Below are 21195 nucleotides of genomic sequence, written 5' to 3' on the forward strand. Positions count from 1 at the left end.
TCAGACTCACTTTTTAAAATTGAGTTTTCAACTTACAGCAGATTGCAAGTTCTGCAAATACCTTCTATAATGTTTTTAATTTAAATGACCAGTTTTCCTGTGTGGAGAAAAATCTGGCTTCATCCTCATTTACTTGCACTATTCAAATTGTTCTTTCAGTGTTGATAATCATTTTTAAGATTTGTCAGAGACAGAGTTTCCGTTGTGGCTCAGTGGTTAATGAATCTGACTAGGAACCATGAGATTGCGGGTTCGATCCCTGGCCTTGCTCAGTGGGTTAAGGATCCAGCATTGCCGTGAGCTATGGTGTAGGTCGCAGCCACGGCTTGGATCCCACGTTGCTGTGGCTCTGGTGTAGGCCGGTGGCTACAGCTCTGATTCGTCCCCTAGCCTGGGAACCTCCATATGCCACGTGAGCGGGCCTAGAAAAGGCAAAAAGACAAAAAAAAAAAAAAAAAGTTTTCAGAGAATATCCCAGAAATGTTAAAACTCAACTGTGGCACAGTGGTTAAGAGAGTTGCATTCTTGACCTGCTGTGTGACCTTGATCACACTTGAGTAGCCTCTCTAAGATTTGGCCTCTTTACCTGAAAGAATTAAATTAGATGGTCTATTTCAAGCATATTTCCTGGAAACATTCAAGAATTCTCTAGGTTTCATGGAATTCCCACCGTGGCACAGCAGAAAGAAATCCAACTAGGAACCATGAGGTCGCGGGTTTGATCCATGGCCTCACTCAATGGATTAAGAATCGGGCATTACCATGAGCTGTGGTGTAGGTCACAGATGCGGCTCGGATCTGGCATTGCTGTGGCTCTGGCATAGGCCGGAGGCTGTAGCTCTGATTAGACTCCTAGCCTGGAAACCTCCATGTGCCGTGGGTGCAGCCCTGTAAAGAAAAAAGACGGAAAAAAAAAAAAAAAGAAGAAGAAGAATCCTCTCGGTTTCAGAATCCAAATTTCAGAATATTGTTCATAAATACTTGTTTTATTTAATTAATAATATTTACAATAAAACTATTCTAATCTAGTTTCAAGTCAGCAATTTAGAAAAAGATGAGAGCCCATGTTCCCAAAATCATTTCATCCTTTTGAAGTTAAATTACTTCTTCTCTTATAAAAATAGTATGAGTATCTTAATATATTAAAGGTGTTAAAAATTCTCAACCTTGGATACTTGAATATTTCTTCTATTTTCCTGACTTTATAATGAAATTAGTAATAACACAAAACTATTATTATACCTAATTTAAATTTATATGCATATTATTAATATGTTATGTATTGATTGTAAATGAATAAATAGTTGTCAAGTTTTATCTTCAGAGGAGCATTTCTAATACTTATTTAATTAAATCATCCATCTTTACGTCTTCAAATGACATATTTTTCCTTTACTACTTCTCTCATTTTTTAATCTGTACAGTTATTAAATGAAAATTGTTCGTCTAAAAACACAGACTACAACTGCTTCTCAAGATCCTTAATATTATTTCCAGCTTTTAACTTGCCAGCTAAGGATCAGAAATCAAAAACACCATATCCTTCAAGATTCACAAACCTATTGAAATCACCATAGTCCTTGGTAAACATCAGAAACCTAGAGTATGGATATATATTTTCTCTGTTCTTGCTATAAAAGCCACTAGAAAGCAGGAATATTGGGGAGATCAAGGATTAGACACTACAGTCTGCTTGCAGTGGGAGTTATTAAAATGTTGAGCCAACTTTTCCCAAAGTTGCAGCAAAAGCTGTGAAGTGTGCTTTGCGATTTAAAGTGAGGATGTGCATTCGTGATGAACAGTATTCTTTAGAGAAAAAGAACCACTGGGAGTGGCCTTGTGGAGACCTTTGAGCAGCTGTTTAAGGAGCATTTAAGAAGCAAAACATTGTTCCTTTGATTAAGGAAATATCCCCACTTTTATGCCCAGTGTTCAATGCCCCAAAATTGGAAAAGTTACTCTTTTGGGCTAAAGCACTTTGTCACCTGCAAACCCTTGATTACTTGAAGAATCATGTAAAGAAAGAATCTCTGCAGTAAAATTTCAGACAGGACATTAAAAATTACTACAGGCTACCCTCCTGCACTGCTGGTGGGAATGTAAACTGGTACAGCCATTATGGAGAACAGTTTGGAGATACCTTAGAAATCTATACATAGAACTTCCATATGACCCCGCAATCCCACTCTTGGGCATCTATCCGGACAAAGCTCTACTTAAAAGAGACACATGCACCCACATGTTCACTGCAGCACTATTCACAATAGCCAGGACATGGAAACAACCCAAATGTCCATTGACAGATGATTGGATTCGGAAGAAGTGGTATATATACACAATGGAATACTACTCAGCCATAAAAAAGGATGACATAATGCCATTTGCAGCAACATGGATGGAACTAGAGAATCTCATCCTGAGTGAAATGAGCCAGAAAGACAAAGACAAATACCATATGACATCACTTATAACTGGAATCTAATATCCAGCACAAATGAACATCTCCTCAGAAAAGAAAATCATCGACTTGGAGAAGAGACTTGTGGCTGCCTGATGGGAGGGGGAGGGAGTGGGAGGGATCAGGAGCTTGGGCTTCTCAGACACAACCTAGAATAGATTTACAAGGAGATCCTGCTGAATAGCATTGAGAACTATGTCTAGATACTCATGTTGCAACAGAAGAAAGGGTGGGGGAAAAAACTGTAATTGCAATGTATACATGTAAGGATAACCTGACCCCCTTGCTGTGCAGTGGGAAAATAAAATAAAAAAAATAAAATACAATAAAAAAAACAGTAGTATAGACACACGCACACACAAAAAAATTACTACAGGCTAGTAGTATGCTGATAGCTGTTACCAGGTAGGTGAAATTTGGGGAAGGAGAAGTTGGAAAGCTTAAAGTAGCTGAAAGAAGTAAAGACAGGTACAGGACAAATAGCCTAGAACAAGGGTCTAAGCATTAAATTATACAAATAAAAGCACAGCATTCAGCACAATGCCTGGCATAGAGAAAATGCTGAATAAAATATAGTAAAAGGAATAGCAGAGGTGATTATAATTATTAATGTAATTTTTTGAAATACTCAGGACACAGTTCAGGAAGATACTAGGTGTGAAATCTCAATGCTAACCCATAAGTGAGAGTCTTAAAGACTTGAGGGTCAATTATCCATCTGTGACTTGCCCTCCAAACACAGCTTTCTTCCCAAATACCTCAGTGATATGAACTCTTTACAGCTACCACAGTTATCCTACTTTCCTCATAAGACCAGCAATAAAGCCCTCAGAAATCTTCCCTAACTGGCCACATTCTTTGCAGGCTTTGAAATAAGTAAAACAGCAACTTTGTTTTTAAGATATTTTTGTTTTATTTCTCTTCTATAAAGAGAAAGAAAGGAAATAACTAAAACAAAAAAGTCAAATCAACACAACAACAGTTGCAAAGATTCAATAAATCTGAAATAGTTGCCCTGGCTTAAAATTAAAGATAAGTGTATATGATTATTACTAGAATTATCCTGGAAAAGGCAAGAGGATGAACAGAAAAGTAATAGCAATAAAAGATAATTCAGAAAGAGCATGGAGTTCGGAGGCATATGTTCAGTGTCTTGAAATCTGCTGTTTTGTGGATTTTGTCAGTTTTTTGGAGGGTCTTCTGTTTATGCTACTCCATCTTGCTTAGGAGCACAAAGACTAGTCATATTACATGTGGTTTGTAATTTATCCTTTTACTATTACAGGCATGTTTTATATAAGTAAAAATAGATCATAATACTCAAATGGCTATGAGTTATTCAATTATCCCTTATTATTGATTTAAATAATCCCCAGTAAAGAGGCTGCAGCTGTAACAGGGCAAGAGATGATGGTGGATGGGGCCAAGGTGGTAGAATCGAAGGGAGAAATGATCTAATTTGGCAATTTCAGCATGGTATAGCTAATCCAGACTTGTTAACAGATTGGATGTGGAATACGCGAGAAAATATTTTTAAAATAGTACGAATCCAAATTTTTGGACCAGCGGCTAGAAAAATGGAAGTACAATTAACTGAGATTGGGTTGTGGGATGAGGAGAGGGGTGTGGTGAAAATCAGGAGTCAGTGTGTTCCCTTCGTGGTTCAGTGGTTAATGAACCCAACTAGGATCCATGAGTATGGATCCATGAGGGTTTGATCCCAGGCCTGGCTCAGTGGATTAGGGATCCAGCAATGCTATGAGCAGTGGTGTAGGTTGCAGATATGGCTTGGATCCCATGTTGCTCTGGCTGTGGTGTAGGCCAGCGGCTGCAGCTCCAATTCAGCCCTTACTTAGCCTGGGAACCTCATTATGCCATGGGTGCAGCCCTAAAAAGCAAAAATAATAATAATAACAATAATAATTAAAAAATCAGGAATCAGTCTGGGATGTTACGCATGCAGAGAGACATTAAAGTCCAGCTGCAACAGGGGCATGGGCTTCTACGGAGAGGAGAGAAAGTTATGCAGAGCACTTGTCCATATTTAGATATAGGACTTAAAGCCAAGAAAGCTGGATCGCTAAAGAGAAACTCTCAAAGAAGGATGAAGGAACAGCTGGTTAGACAGAGAGGGGAAGATGAAGGTGGAGAGTCCTGGGAAGGCATTGTGTCAAATGTCATTCAGAAGTCACATATGATGAGACTGAATAAGGATCATTGATGTCATTAGTGGTCATGAGAAGAACTATTTTATTGGCATGATTGGGTGAATTGAAAGAAAAGACACTAAAAGCAGAGGGTATAAACATGCCAGCCTGAAAAGACTGACTAAGCACTGTATGATACCAACTACATGACAGCCTATAAAAGGTAAACTAAAGAATTAGCTAAAAATCAATGGTTGTCGGGTTGAGGAGAGAAGAGAGGAAGAGATGAATAGGTGGAACACAATATTTTTAGGGCAGCAAAACAACTCTGCATGATACTGTAATGATGGATAGGTGACATGCCTTCATCATAATCTATAGAACTGTATGGAAAAATGGGAATTCTAATGTAAATTTTTGGACGTTACTTTAAAATAAAGTATCAATATTGGTTCATCAATCATTACAAATACACCACACTTAAGTAAGATATTAATAGGGAAAAATATATATATGTATTGGTGGGCAGAAAGTATATAGAAATTCTATATTTTCTGCTCAACTTTTCTATAAACTTAAAATTGCTCTTTAAAAGTGTGTTCATGTTTAGGAGTTCCTGTCATGGCGCAGCAGAAACTAATCTGACTAGGAACCATAAGCTTGAAGGTTCGGTCCCTGGCCTCACTCAGAGGGTTAAGGATCTGGCGTTTCCGTGAGCCCTGGTGTAGGTCACAGATGCGGCTCAGCTCTGGCATTGCTGGGGCAGTGGCATAGGCTGGCAGCTGAACCTCCGATTTGACTCCTAGCCTGGGAACCTCCGTATGCCATGGGTGGGGCCCTAAAAAGACAAAAAACAAATGAACAAAAAAGTCTTTTAATGTTTAAAATCTAGATTACTTTTTAATCTTTGCTGTAAAGGGAAGCTGTGGAAGGAGAAAGTTGACAAAAAAGGTTTTTATTTAATATAAAAAAAATGGTTGTATGCTAAGGGGAAAAAAATCCAATAGAGAGGAAAAAGTTAGTGCAGAGGAGAGAAAGAATTACCAGGGTGATGGCCCTTAATAGGAAAGAGGGGGTGAATACTCATGCACAGATGGAAGAGTGAGCTTTTGTAGGAGCAGCATCAGGTAACCCAGTCTCAGGAAAGAGGCAGGTATGTGGGAAGACAGAGGGGTAGAAGCTTGAGGAATTCATTTCTGCTCCTCTCTCAGCAAAATAGGAGTTACAAGATAAGTTGAGAGTGAAGATGGGGAGGAGGTATTTGAGAAAAGAGAAAACTATGTAACCTGAATGTTTTTACCCTGCACATGGTTTATATTCATAGCCATTTTAATTTTGATTATTTGAAAATAAAATATAAAAAATTTAATCCTAGATTTCGATCGTGGTACAGCGGAAATGAATCTGACTAGGAACCATGAGTTCCAGTTCAATCCCTGGACTCTCTCAGTGGGTTACGGATCCGGCATTGCTGTGAGCTATGGTGTAGGTCGCAGACCAGGCTCAGATCCTGTGTTGGTGTGGGTGTGATGTAGGCTGGCAGCTACAGCTCTGATTAAACCCCTAGCCTAGGGCCATCCATATGCCGCAAGTGCAGCTCTTAAAAGATAAAAAAGACAAAAAAAAAAAAAAAAAAGAAATTTATTCCCCAGCATTTGGGGTTCCAGATTTGTTTTGAATATTGCCCATTCAGTATATTCAGAAGAAACTTAAATTTGGTTAAGTCAATGAGGCAGAGAGGCAGCAGCAATAGAGGCTTCTGTTTGTCTAGGGGAGACCTGATAGGTGCACAGTAGCTCTGGATCGTCATCTTGTCCCTAGTCTGTGGCTAACATGATGGCATTTTTCAGAAAAGATTGCAAAGATTGTAGCAAGAGCAGCCACCTTGACAGCCTCGGTGCCCTGTGTTATTCTGGGAGACATCTCTGGATGCCTAGCTATAGTCTGTTCTTCTGGACTTTATAACTGTTTCCTAAGCATGTAGTTCTCTATGTTAAATCATATTTTCTTACATAGCTAGAATGCAATAGATTCCTGACTGGTCCACCAAAGAATCACCATTAGTACACTCAGTGTGAAATTAGTACACTCAGTTGGGGATGAGATCAGCAAACAGCTAGGAATCAGAAAAGTCCACTAAGACTAATAATGAAGTTATAGAGAAAAAAAGTGAAATGTTTCCATGGCCTTTCCACATGAAAATTACAGGTTTTATTTGCCTTCCTCTAAATAATTATGGAAGAAAATTTTACAGTTTAATTCCTTTAAAACATAAGCATGGAATTTCCTGTTTAATGATTATTTTTCAACTCTGATATCATCATAGAATCTTGAGTTTACAACTCTATGTCATTTATGAAACATATGAGAGAATTTATTATTTTGCTTAAACCCTTAGAATGGGTTTATTATACTTAAAAAAAAAACTCATTATATTCACTTCATAGACCCGTATATAGTTGGAAACTATAAGGATGTCCAACACAAACTCTAATGTTTACCCATTCATTTATTATATCCCAGTCGGTTTGGACCTTTGCTGTGATCCTCAAATACACCAAGTTCTTTCTTGTCTTCACATTTTTTACTACCTGTCCCATCTGCCTGCAACGTTCTGCCCATTGATGTTTGCATGGTTGGCATATTCCATTTATCTAGATATCAGCCAAAACTTCACTTCTGTATAAAGGCCCTGCTTCAAGACTAAATATAGACTTATTACCCCACCTCTCACTTGCTGTGTAATATTTTGCTTTTCTTTCTAGTGTGTTCAGGATACCTCTTCTTTAATCCATGCTGTTTATTTTCTACATGATTGGCTGGCTATTGCTACTCGATTGTAACTTCAGGGAACAGTGATTTTACTTCTCCCACTAATAGCTTTTTCCCAATGCCTAGAATAGTCCTGACAAATGGGAGGTAATCTATAAATGTCATGTTTGGAAAATGAATAAATTGATTTCAGCTGAAATTCTCCCATCTTGATTTTCTTACTCATATTTCCCACTTTTGATCAGGCTAATTGTTGATTAAGCAACCTTTTCAGTGAAGTTTTTACTTCCTGGTTGCGAAGGGTATAAATCACAGGGTTCAACAGAGGAAAGATCACCGTGTGGAAGAGGGAAACCACCTTGTCTGCTGGAAAGGCTCTGAAGGGGCGGGTGTAGATGAAGATAGCAGGCCCAAACATAAGAAATATAACAATGATATGGGTGGTGCATGTGGACATGGCTTTGGTCTTCCCCTCAGAGGAGGAACCACGGACACGACAGAGGATGACAGCATAAGAGGCCAGAAGCCCCAAGAAACACAGGAGGGTCATGAGACCACTGTTGAAGACCATCAGGAGCTCCACCACAAAGGTGTCAGTGCAGGCCAGCTTGATGACCTGTGGCACATCACAGAAGAAGTTGTCTAGTCGGTTTGGACCACAGAAGGGCAAGTGGAGGATGAGGGCCACCTGGATGATGGAGTGGACAAAGCCTCCAAGCCACAGAGCCACGAGCAAGGCATAGCAGGCTCTAAGGTTCATGACAGTAGAGTAGTGTAAAGGACGACAGATGGCAATGTAGCGGTCCAAGGCCATCACTACCAGGAGTAACATCTCCCCTCCTCCAAGGAAGTGCAAGAAAAAGAGCTGAGTGATGCAGCCTCTGTAGGAGATCACCTTCTTCTCAGAGAGGAAGTCCACCAGCATCCTGGGAGCCACGATGAAGGAGTAGGATGCATCCAGGAAGGCCAAGTTGCCCAGAAAGAAGTAGAGTGGAGCCGTGAGGCCAGGGTCTGACCTGATGGTGAGGATGATGAGGAAGTTTCCAGGGAGGATGATGAGATAGAAAATTAAGATCAGGACAAAGACCAGGAGCTGGATATTTCGAGACTGGGTCAGACCAACAAAGATAAATTCAGCCACCACAGTACTGTTCTCATTCTCCATCTCCTCTGCCTGTAGTACATCAAGAAGCAGAGTTTAGTGTTATTACTCTGTCTTACATCTAGCCCTGGTGGTTATCTAGCTAAAACTATTTGACATATCCATCACTTCATCTGAAAACAGCACATCTCAGCCCTCTCTAATATCCTGGGTAAACTCCAAACATTTCTTCTTTCAATGTAAACAAGCAAACAAACACACCATTTCCAAAGCCACACTCTTATTCCCATTCAACCATGTGCTTATTCCCACACAGCACAGCTCTCCACTCAGAGTCTAGCATCCTGCACCTTCTCAGGATTCCTGCCTCCTTGAGTCATAGGAAAAGTCACCCGATTGGGAAACACATGACTCTCATTATCAAGATATTTGCATTTGGGGGTTTGTGTTGTGTTGCTTAGCAGTTTTCTTGGAATTACATGCCTTTTCTCCTCATCCACTGACCCAAACTTTTTCCGGATTATCTGCTTTCTTCAGTGCCCCTGGACTTCCCAGATCCTGTCTCTACCTCTCTGCCTTGCTCTCTGTTTTCTCTTATTGCCCTCCTCTGGCCTGCTGTCCTTGTATCCCCTGACTCCAGCTGGTCACCAGTTTCCCAACAATAACTCCACTTTTCCCATGACTTAGATGTAGCCTCCTAGCTGTGTCCCTTGTTAAGCACTGCTTGCATTGCCATGCCACACCTTGTCCGTGCAGCTTAATTAACACTATCTGAATCTCATTATTCATCATACTCTCCTAATTGCCTTCTTTTCCTGATCCCAGTATGATGCCCATGGAAGAGCCTTTCAACAAACAACATGCCACAATACCAAATTTTTATATTTAATTATTTCAACACATAAAACCATAGCATGGAAGAAGGGGAAGTAACGATAAAGGTCCTCGTCTAATCTGTTCCTTTCAGAGACAAGGAAATGAAAGCTACTGTGGTTATAACCCCTAACTTTAGAATGAGTTTTATTTATTGTTCTGATTGACAAGTGGTAGAATAAGGTAGGTGTGTACAACTCAGTTTAAGCACGTGAAGATACTATTTGCACAGATTTAATCAATGAATGCTCTTTTGTGTACTTGAATAACTAAAAATAATATACTACCCTAAAATCACTCCTTTACAGACCTTAGAGTTAGAAATTTAACCCTGTATATTTAAAAGAACACTACTTTGGAAGAGGGAGCCATCCATACTTAAGGCTCAGTGTGTTTAGCGGTTTGGGCTTATTCTAGAAAAGGTATGTGATGATTTGCTGAAGGGCAAAAAAGAAATAGGAGTAAACATTTATTACATGTATATAACTGTACGTGTCACTGCCTCTTATTTTTTAATGCTACTTTTAATATGTATAATATATTAATACAATGGTATATTAATTTATAATTAAATGTACATATATTTAGGGCACATGTTCAAAAATATTTTGTTATGGCAATGAATTTTGTAAACTTTGAAAATTACTAGTCTACAGAAAAACACAATGTAATCTGTGTGAGTATTCCCCATACTATTTAACTAAATAGCACTATTGTCTTAAGTTCTGTGGAACATGGGGCACAAAGAGGAGGAAACAGTTTGAGAGAAAATGCTAATGAGTCAGTACTTAGAAAAGAAAGAAAGAGATAAATGTGAGGGAAATAAAAGAAATTTAAAAATGAAACAAAACAAAACAAAACAAACACCCCCAAAACAGTATGTTTATACAGTGAATCATTAGAGTTTGTATTTAAGAAACATTAAAAATATCCCTTTAGGTATCTTCAGAGCTTAATAAAATGGATGATATACAGATTTATATATTTTACTACTGTAAGGCCCAGATGGAATTTATGAAAGTCATGTGTTAACATTATGCATATATATACACACACACATATACAAATACCACACACAGGCACCCACACATAAAAACATACAATCTCTCTCTCACACAAACACACCACATATTCCCTTAGGCAAAGTGAGACCTAACAGAATTTTAATAGAAAAAAATATTTTCTGGCTCTGCAATTAGCTTCTTTTCTCCCTTTTCTCTACTTAAGCAGCCATTTCTCTCATTATTCACTGCATCATCTGCCTATATAAATATACCCAGGAAATCCAGGAATGGAAGTGAAGGGCCCCTTCTACTTACTCTTAGGTTTTGTTCTTCCCACAAGCTCACTCAGAGTTGGTTATTTCATGATGTATCCATGTTTGATGATGTCTCTAAGACATCTCAGGATTTCTGAGGTTTCTGTGATGGAAAGGTTATAGGTTCCTCCTCTCTGACTGCTTCCTATCATTCATCTCTGCATTCTCACTATTACCCAACAGACAGGATTCCACCCTACCTGACCTATTTGATCCATTTTCTTCCCGTGTCCTGTCCTCATCTATGTACCCTCTGGACCTGCAATTCTGAAATGGTGGTTGGCATAGATCCAGAGACTCTGTCTCAGATGAGCATTTCTCTAGGTAAAATAAAATACAATTCGGGAAAAAAAATTCTACAAAATATGGCTCTCTTCAGAAAAAATACTCCATGTTAGCCAAACTAGTGGGAAAAGTGTTGTCCGAAGGGAAATCTACATGGTCACCACTCTATCTCTAACCTTCATTACCACTTCAGATAACTAAGAGACTCATCTGAGTCTGGCAGGAAAGAGACAGTAGAGGAATAGAGAAGGCCAGGGAGCCAGGCTTCCTGATTCTGAGGGTGGAGACACAAACCTCATCAGACAACACTGTGCCTGCCTGGAGCTCACTCCAGTCAGACCACTGCTGCAGCCAGGTGTAGAGACCCATGGGCTTGCTTCCTTCCTTGTTGTTCTTCTTTTCCTTCTGTTCATTCTCAGCAAGCCTTTGCTTTTCTAATTTATCTTTGTATGTTTGATGTAGTTTCTGGGCCACTGTTGATTACTTGTCTTTCATTTCCCCCCAAGTTTTCATTCCCTTTTTTCTTGTTTTCTTAAAGCTCCCTCTTTTTATCCCTTTCATTTGTTTAGACTCTTTCATCTGAAATATTTTTGCTCTCTCCATTTTTCCTCATGTTCATTGCTACTTCATTTTATCACAACCCTGTCTTGCCATTACATATATATATATATATATATATATATATATATTTAATGTCATTGTTATTTCCTTACAACCAAGAATGAGCAACGTGTATGCGTCCCAATATCTACAATTTCAAACATCTGGTCTACAAATAAAACTGTATAATTCACTCTGTAGTGCTAAACATTTTCTCCTCAACTGAATTCTTTTTGCAATTTACCAAATGTATATCACTCATTAATTACTTCCCACTCCTCTTATAATTTTTCTGCACATAAGTGAACCTGATGTAATGAGAAGTTAAATTTTTTAAAAAAGAAAATTTCTTTTAGTGAAATGAATACATTTGACAAAGTTGTCATAATTTCATTGCAGAGTCTGTCAGCATATTGATTGATGATTACAATTTGCTTAAGTGCAAATTAACAAGTTGACATTTTCTGAAAAATGTGGATCAAGCTGAAACATGATCACATAGTTCATGGATACTGATGCTGATGATGTTTAACACACCAAACAAATGGATGGGTGTTCAGCAAGGAAATTCTCTCATTAATAAAATGGGATGGTTAGATTAAAGTAACTCTAAATTTCCTTCAAATGCTTCCTTTCTAGGCAATGTTAGAACTCTCCTTGGTTTGAGTCATTGTATCTGATTCTGATGTCTTGGCTCAGAAATTCACTACTCTGTGGGCCTGGGCACATCGCTTAGCTTTCAGAACTCTGAGTTTTTATTCAAGAAATAGAATGATGGGTTGACTCTTTCTAACTGACAAGGGTGATCTGAAGATCACATTGTGGTGATGATGGTCATGTCAACTCCCTCCAGGAAGTTCAAACCAAAGCTAACCCTGAAAGTGTTAGGGGTTAAAAGGTACGTCTAATGAATGAACACATCTCCATGACAGCCTTTGTCAGCATCATAAAGATGAACCCTGGGTGATGGTAGCTACATACTCCTGAGTGATTAATAGACAGAAGACACCATGGAGGTGAAAAGGCCCTCATGTAAGGGTGCCAGTGCAGCCAGATGGTTCTATTTCCAGCCTTGCTCAGTTTCACAGCTTTCTCTCTACTAGCCATCAAAGCCCTGTGTGGATGAATGATAGAACCATAGGCAACAGAAGAAACTCTCAAAAGCATTGCATATGGAAATTAAGAGATCTGGGTTAAGCTTCTGCAAAATCATAAAATCTGTGAAGCTTTTCCCTGGAGCCCTTAAGCCTACCCTTTTTGCATCTTCTTCCCTTTCCTTTGTACTTTACAAGGAACATAAAATGTGTCAGCCACTGTATGCTCCTGGGTTCTAAACCAGATGTCAAATCTCTGAAAGCTATTGATGAGTTCACTTAATTAGGGTAATAGAATGAAAGTTTCTGTCCATCATTAAAGTAACTCTAAGCGTCAGGAGCAGCCGGCAATCCCTTGGGGAGAGGGTAGAAAATGCCACACTGAGGAATTCAGACCTAAGGCTCTGGCTATTCTGCTGAAACTCTGATCTCTATGCCATTGCACTCCAAGGCAGCAGATGAAGCAGTAGAGTCCTTGTAATGGGTTTACTATTGTTCTGTCCTGCCCGTTTCTTGTAAATAGGAGTAGTCCCCCATCCCCAGAAATTGGAGTCTCCAGGTTTGATGTAATTCTCACAATGTAGCCCTCCTCCCCATCCTGATAAAAAGATTCACTGACCATGCTTGTCATTGTTCAGAAATATCTGTTCTCATGCAGGGAACCTCAGATTTTGAAATCTCCTCTAATCCTTTATGATGCAGTGGAGAAAGTGCTTTGGAGAATTGAGACTGCCGTGACCCTGCTGAACATTTCCAAAGGGAGTGATTAGAAAGTCAACTGAATTAGGCAAAGAAAAATGCCAGACCTCTATAAAAGGCTAATATTCTAAAATATGTCACATAATGCCATCCTGGGTTAATCCTGAATTTTAACACCAAAATCCTCCCAATTGGTGAGAAAATAGAACCAAATTTCAAGCACATTAGCTAGGTCAACATAAATAGAAGGCTAAAAATTTTCACTTCTTATAATAAAATCAAAGAGAGAAAAAAGTCAATAAATTATGAGAGATCGTTGCCATACGTATATATATATATATATATATATATATATATATATATATATACACACACACACATACACACCAAGAAAGAAAGCAGGGTCAGGATGAGGCAAGTGACATACTTGCCTCAGGCACTAAATTTACCGTGTAACTGGGTCACCATGCTGGACAGTAGAAAAAAAAAATTGTATTGGGGAAATAATTCAAAAAATAAGATTAAATTAAAAAAATAAAATATAAAAAAATAAAAAAAATTAGCATCAAACCAAAAACCTGATAATGATAAATAAGATGTTAATGCCATAGCTTAAGAATCTATGTTAATGTAAAAGTTATGAGCAGATTATCAACTTTTCTAATAAAAGATCTGAACACTACAGATTTTTCCTTTTGCCTCAACTTCTAATATAGCTTCTCATATTATTACCTATCCTGAATTCGTTTAAGTTTTAGCATTTATTTTGTAATTAATTTTGATTTTTTTCAAATAATGATTAGACCTAGAAAATATTGTACTTAATGAAATAAGTCAGACCATGAAGGAAAAATGCTGTATGTTATCACTTATACATGAAATCTGAAAAGTAACAGAAATGACTGTGTATGTGAAACAGAAACAAACTCACAGAGATAGAACACAAACTAGTGGTTACAAAAGGGAAGAGAGAGGGAGTTCCCATCATGGCTCAGCAGTAAGAAACCTGACTAGTATCCATGAGGAGGTGGGTTCGATACCTGGCTTCACTTAGTGGGTTAAGGGTCTGGTGTTACGTGAGCTGTTGTATAGGTGGCAGATGTGGCTCAGATCTGGTGTTGCTGTGGCGTGGGTGTAGGCAGGCAGCTACAGCTCGGATTTGACCCCTAGCTTGGGAACATCCATATGCCGAGGATGCTGCTCTATAAAGACAAAAAAAAAAAAAAAAAAGGAAGAGGGAAAAGGAGACAGGCAAATTAGCTCTCTCAGATTCTAATATGTCTGTATCTCATGGGTCATTAGAAGAGCATCTTGCTTTTTCTCATCCCTTCAAAATATCTCAAATTATTGTAAATCACACCTTCATCTGCCAACATCCAGACTAGGTACTTGCCCACAGGTGTGGAGCTGCCATAGCTCTCTGCTTGTCTATACAGGCCCTGCTCCTCTTTGGAGCTCAATACAAAGACTTCTCTGCTTCATCCACTCTTTCATGACCTTATAGAAAAGTACAGTTTTCATTTTGCAGTGTTTTTGTTGTTGATAATACATGAGTAGCATTCTTCTACAAGCTAACCAGAACCAGTGGTCTTTATTCTCATTAGTTTGCTTTTGAGAATAACATTATTATTATGTTTATAAACCTTTCCACATTTTCCGTTGTTAATTGACTGTTTCAGTTGCTCGTATTTCCTTCTGGGTATGTATCAATTTCATATTCATGTATTCATTTCTCTGTATTAGGTGAATTAAACTCATCATTTATTTTAGTTTCCTTAGTTCATAGTTTTTTATTTTGATCTTTATGGACTAATGCTCCCATATACCATCCCAGGTTAGAGAAGAAACACTCAATTCAATTTCCATGTAAACTTCTATAGTTCTGCACAAATTACCTGCACATCTTCATGTGGGGGGCAGATTTTCATCACTCTTTCACTTTTGGCCACACAGATATTTTTAACATGTCAAATATCACTTTTCATTTTCATTTTCTATTTTTATGTCATACTTCACTGGCCTTCTCACCTCCAAAATTATAAAACTATTATCCTATGCTTTCCCACTGTTTTTTGCATTGCTTTGTTTTGTTTTCCCAAAGAAACTGTGAACATATAAACAGGCTCTCCAATGATTATTTCACTTAGATTTCCAAATTCTGCCTATCAAACATATTCATGTATCACTTGATTTGAGAGAAAAATTAATTAATTGGCAAAAGAGGCAAATAAACTGAAAGGTGTTCTGTATCATTCTCCTGATTCCAGACCATGGTTAATTAGTGTGTTTCTTCAGTCAGTCCCTGGCAAAGTGGCTTCTGTTATCCCATTTGCGCAGTATTGCAGTTTCCTCATAATCACATGAAAAATTAGCTTCAACGTGTTCTTCTGGCCACCATTTCTGGATGCCCAGCATGGAAAATGGTCCCCTACTTCTTTAAAGACTTTATCAGTACTTACTTCCCCACATTAAACCCCATTGTGATTAACAACACTGATTTGTGTAATCTTCAACAGCAGCTACAGAGTCTAAAAATAAATGTGAGAGAGAAAGTATTTCTAATATCCTCTATAATTTCTACTGGGACACATGAAGTAGTTTAGAAGGATGTGACTTAACTTGCAAATATTTATGGTAAATATGTTGTCTGTTGTTTCTAACTCAACTTCACTATAGTCAGAGTATATAATCTGTATGAAATATAGTGAGACTTTGTATGAACTAGCATAGGGTCTATCTTGCAGAATGACTCATGAATTTCAAAAGAATTTGGGTTCTTTATTTCTGAGTGCATCACTCTATAAATAGCAACTAGGTCAAGTTTGATGATAGTGATGTTCAAATATTCCTTATCTCTACTGGTTTTGGTACATGTACTATAAGTTTTCAACACAAATTTTTAATCTCAATCCATGTTTTTAGGTTCTCTATGTCTTTATTTATGTCTGAATATCTGTAGCCTGGCATATAGAGTGGTCTCCTACTCCATAAACAATTTTAAAATATCTAATTTCCCACATTAAACACTGTTTTATTTCAGATAATCTCCAACAGAATATATAGTACCAAATAACTATAATTCCATAATCAGACTGAAAGCAACTGAGGGCCAGTTTTAACATCCAGGGAGGATCTGTAAAAATCTCTTAGTAATAATCAGACCACACTGAAAAACAATCAAGTGAAATACTTTCATGATTTTTTTCCCATAAAACCAACTGTTTTCCTTTCTTAGTGTACAAACTTTGTGAGGGGAAAGAATGTATTTATTTTAAGGAATTTTCAAGCATTTTAAATTGTTTAAATAAGTCTGCAGCATAACATTTGCTTTTTAATGATATTTTGCCACTTATGGCTCTCTGCCCAGAATCCTAATGATGTTCCTCTAAACCATGAAAGAAATAATAACGGATAAATCAACTCTATTACTTAAAATATTAACATAAATTCTTATTTCAATTAGAACAAAATAAAACTTACCTTGGCCTAAGAGACTTTGGTGATTTGGCCCTTACAGCCACATATAACTTAACCCCTAAATTTCTCACATTCATTCCTTATAGTCCAACAACTTTGTTCTTTAAATATATCAACTATATTCACTTGTTATGTATAACTTTCCCCTATTAGTACAACTGTACATGAGAAACGGAAGGCACTCAATGAAAAACAATATTTGTTAAATTAATTATTTGGGGCCAGAATTTCCCCTTCATAGCTTATTATACAATCTGTTCAACAAACCACATGCCGGCTTAATATCCTCCTCATAGAAGATTTCACTTCCTGGTTGCGAAGGGTATAAATCACAGGGTTCATCAAAGGAAAGACAACTGTGTGGAAAAAAGAAACCATCTTGTCAGCTGGTAAAGCTCTGAAAGGACAGGTGTAGATAAAGATGGCAGGTCCAAACATGAGAAGTGTGATGATGATATGAGTTCTGCATGTGGACAGAGCCTTGCTCTTCCCTTCAGAAGCAGACCTACATACATGGCAGAGGACAATGGCATAGGAGGCCAGAAGTCCCAGAAAACAAAATGAGAGTGAGCAGGCCACTGTTGAAGACCATCAGGAGCTCCACCACAAAGGTGTCAGTGCAGGCCAGCTTGATGACCTGTGGCACATCACAGAAGAAGTTGTCTAGTCGGTTTGGACCACAGAAGGGCAAGTGGAGGATGAGGGCCACCTGGATGATGGAGTGGACAAAGCCTCCAAGCCACAGAGCCACGAGCAAGGCATAGCAGGCTCTAAGGTTCATGACAGTAGAGTAGTGTAAAGGACGACAGATGGCAATGTAGCGGTCCAAGGCCATCACTACCAGGAGTAACATCTCCCCTCCTCCAAGGAAGTGCAAGAAAAAGAGCTGAGTGATGCAGCCTCTGTAGGAGATCACCTTCTTCTCAGAGAGGAAGTCACCAGCATCCTGGGAGCCACGATGAAGGAGTAGGATGCATCCAGGAAGGCCAAGGTGCCAGAAAGAAGTAGAGTGGAGCCGTGAGGCCAGGGTCTGACCTGATGGTGAGGATGATGAGGAAGTTTCCAGGGAGGATGATGAGATAGAAAATTAAGATCAGGACAAAGACCAGGAACTGGATATTTCGAGACTGAGTCAGTCCAAGGAGGATAAATTCTGTTACCAAAGTGCTGTTTTTAATCTCCATCTCCTCTGCCTGCAGTACATCAGGGAATAGAGGATTTATTTCCATTCTTTCATCTAGGTTATAGTTCTTCTATAACTAAAACTTGTGTATTCTACATCTATGTTACACCATGACCCTCCCACAAAGTAAGAAATCTCTTCTACCCTTTAGTCTTCTATAAATCATAAGCACCAACTCCCTTGTCTTGAAGCTACCCTTGTCACCTCTGTCCTGTGTTCCAATTTAATTGCTCTCTCGTGCAGCACTCTGTCCTGACCTGGATTTGTTCATGATTTTTGTGAGATATATGAACATTTTTCTGACAGAGAAAAAATTTAAACACAGATATCAATTTCTGAAGTTTTATTTGAAATGGGAGGGGATTGCGATGAGGTAGGGATTCTCAGCAAAGAGGAATGACAGATATTTTTAAGGCAACAGAAATGCTCCATATCTCAATTGTAATGGTTACAAATGTCTTTTATTTTCAAAATTTATTGAACTATTAAACTATACAGAAACTGGTACATTTACTATATAATAGTAATATAAGAATACTTACCTAAAAAGTTAAAAAAAACAATTATGACTTGAAATGTTTTCTTTTTCTCTATAGAATATTAACCCATCATCCTGGTCTAAATAAAAAGAATCTTGGTCATTTTGAAGAAATTGAGATCTGAGGCTTATTTGTACAGTGGTCTGCAAATTGGCAATGTGCTCACCTGATGTACATAATAATTCACTGGTAGTGAAATTTGGGGACCTAGGGTAGGCCACCCCAAAATATGGCTTAATGGCATATTGATTATTTTGAATTAGTTACTTAAATGGCCAATGCAAAGGAAACACTCTGACCCTCCTTTCTTTCACCCTTAAAGCAGGAAGGAAATCTCTCCTGTGAAAGGTATACTCCCTTCATCTGGAGGTACAAGGAGAGTCTTATCACTGGAGATAGGGAATTGAGGCTGAGAAACCTTATGAACAAATCTTGTTACTTCTTTATTTTTCTACCCCAAGCCCCAACTCCATTAGATGCATCACTGATTGAGCACCTAAAACGTGTTTCTTTGTCCTATCAAGTCCTCACAAATTTATTGGGTTTTTTGTCAAAATAGTATAAAAGCTTCTGCTTTGGACAGTTGTTTATGTCCCATTTCTATGAGGTCTCCATGGACATGATTAAAATTGGTTTCTTTTTCTCTGTTAACCTATCTTGTGTCTGTTTCATTATTAGTCCAGCAACAAGAGTTCAAGATGGGTAGAGGGGAAAATTTCCCCTCCCCAACATAAACATCAATGATTATACCCCATTCTTTGAATTTCTACTTTTGAAAGTGTCATAGTGTAATTTAATGTAAAATACAAAAAAAAACCTAAATGTATTGTTTTTACATGCTCAAAAATTGTTTATTGTTAGGATAAGAAAATGTAAAAACTTGAAGACTTTTGAACTAGAGCATAATACAGCAGTGTGATATAGAACAATATTGCACATGCTTTCAGTTACACAACACATTTGTTTTTAAGTAGAGTGGATAATGGAGTGTCGAGAGGAGGGAAAGATGGGTGTACTACTTTTAACTATAAATGGTGATAGAATGAAAAAGAAGAGAAAGAAGGAAAAAAAATTCACATCCCAAATCAAGAAACCAAAGAACATATTTATAATGGCATATCTATTTAAAGTAAGAGTTCCCATCATGGCTCAGTGGAAACAAATCTGACTTAGCATCCATGAGGACGTAGGTTTGATCCCTGGCCTCGCTCAGTGGGTTGGATCTGGAGTTGCCATGAGCTGCGGTATAGGTCACAGATGCAGCTCTGATCCAAGTTGCTGTGGCTGTGGCATAGGCCAGTGGCTATAGCTCTGATTCAACCTCTAGCCTGGGAATCTCCATATGCCACAGGTGGAACTCTAAAAAGACAAAATAAAACAAAAAAATAAAAATGTCTGATTTTGTATGCCTAAACCCAGATAGATTCATTAACAACAGATGTTAGTCAAAATTAGGAATTATTAAAGAGGTACACATGTTGTTTCCTAAGCAAAACTTGAGCACAAACATTTACAAATGGCCTGATCCAAATTGCTTTGCTCTTCTCCACACCTTTCCTTTCCTTCCTTCCTTTCTTCTCTTTTTCTTTCTTCTCTCCTCCCTCCTCTCTCCCTTCCTTTCATCCTTGTTTTCTTAGCATTCATTAGCTTCAATATTTATCATTCCATCTTAGCACAAAACCAACTGTTTGAAAAGTAAGTCAAGAATTCCTCTGTAGTTATTTCTATACTGTTTGCATCTTGCACTCTATAACACACTTGGTCATTTCATACTCTTTAAAACACTGAGGCTGCCTTTAGTACTTAAGAAAAATCTTTAACTATCTCTAAGTTTATGAGTTGTAGGCTCTTCCTCTCTGCCTTGTGTTTTATTTCCTATCATGCACTTATGTTCTTCTATTGACTTCTTAACAGATGGGATTTATTACCACCTAACATCCCTCACTTCTTTCAGTTAGTATACCCTATGTAAAGTTAAGACCAAATATTAACATCTTGAAGACAACTGGTATTTTAATAAAGGCTTTGTATATCCCCAATAAAGTAATTCAAAATATCAGGATAAAATAGACATATGTTATTAAAAACAGATAAAATGTGCTACTGTATTATTGAATTCAGACTTCAAATATTAGTTTTTTCCAACTATAATTCTGACCATTGCATTCCAAGAGAGCAGATGTCCCATCAGAAGAGTTGTGATGTTTCCATTTATTCCTTCTTTCTGTTCCTTGTAAATATGTAGAGTAACAAACAAATTTACCTCTCTAGCAATCCAGCATTGCTATCCCACAGCAGACACCACCTTCTAATGGAAGGGACAATAATTGATTATTCCTGCCTTTGTTCTTAAATATCTCTTCTCACAGAGGGGCCTCTTAATGTTTGGAAATAACAACCAATTTGTGATGCAACAGAGAATGTACTTTGGGAATTTGAAGACTAACAAAACTACAGAACACTTTAAAGGGAAATTTCAGAATGCCAGTAGGATATTATCAAAGAATTAGAGATTTGTTAGGTGCAAATATGCAAGTACATATCAGTTAAGGAGACACTGTGTCACTTATGGGTTCTGAAAGCAATATTCCACCAGTGACGGAAATAGTGGAATGGTGAGCATGTTTATTGGGTCTGAGTGAATAGAA

General features: G+C 38.0%; 1 protein-coding gene and 1 pseudogene across 1 annotated transcript; both read right to left on the minus strand.

Annotated features, from left to right (window-relative positions):
* Nucleotides 1-7428: 7428 nt before the first annotated feature.
* On the minus strand, nucleotides 7429-8542 carry LOC100525471 (olfactory receptor 4N2). Its single transcript, XM_003128765.2, has one exon. It carries the CDS (start codon nucleotides 8540-8542, stop codon nucleotides 7619-7621), a length of 924 nt encoding a protein of 307 aa, XP_003128813.2. The 3' UTR covers nucleotides 7429-7618.
* An 8154-nt stretch (nucleotides 8543-16696) lies between these two features.
* On the minus strand, nucleotides 16697-18298 carry LOC100525824 (annotated as a pseudogene).
* Between the last annotated feature and the right edge of the window lie 2897 nt (nucleotides 18299-21195).

Source organism: Sus scrofa, unplaced genomic scaffold, assembly GCF_000003025.6.
Source record: "Sus scrofa isolate TJ Tabasco breed Duroc unplaced genomic scaffold, Sscrofa11.1 Contig1966, whole genome shotgun sequence".
Lineage (NCBI taxonomy): Eukaryota > Metazoa > Chordata > Mammalia > Artiodactyla > Suidae > Sus > Sus scrofa.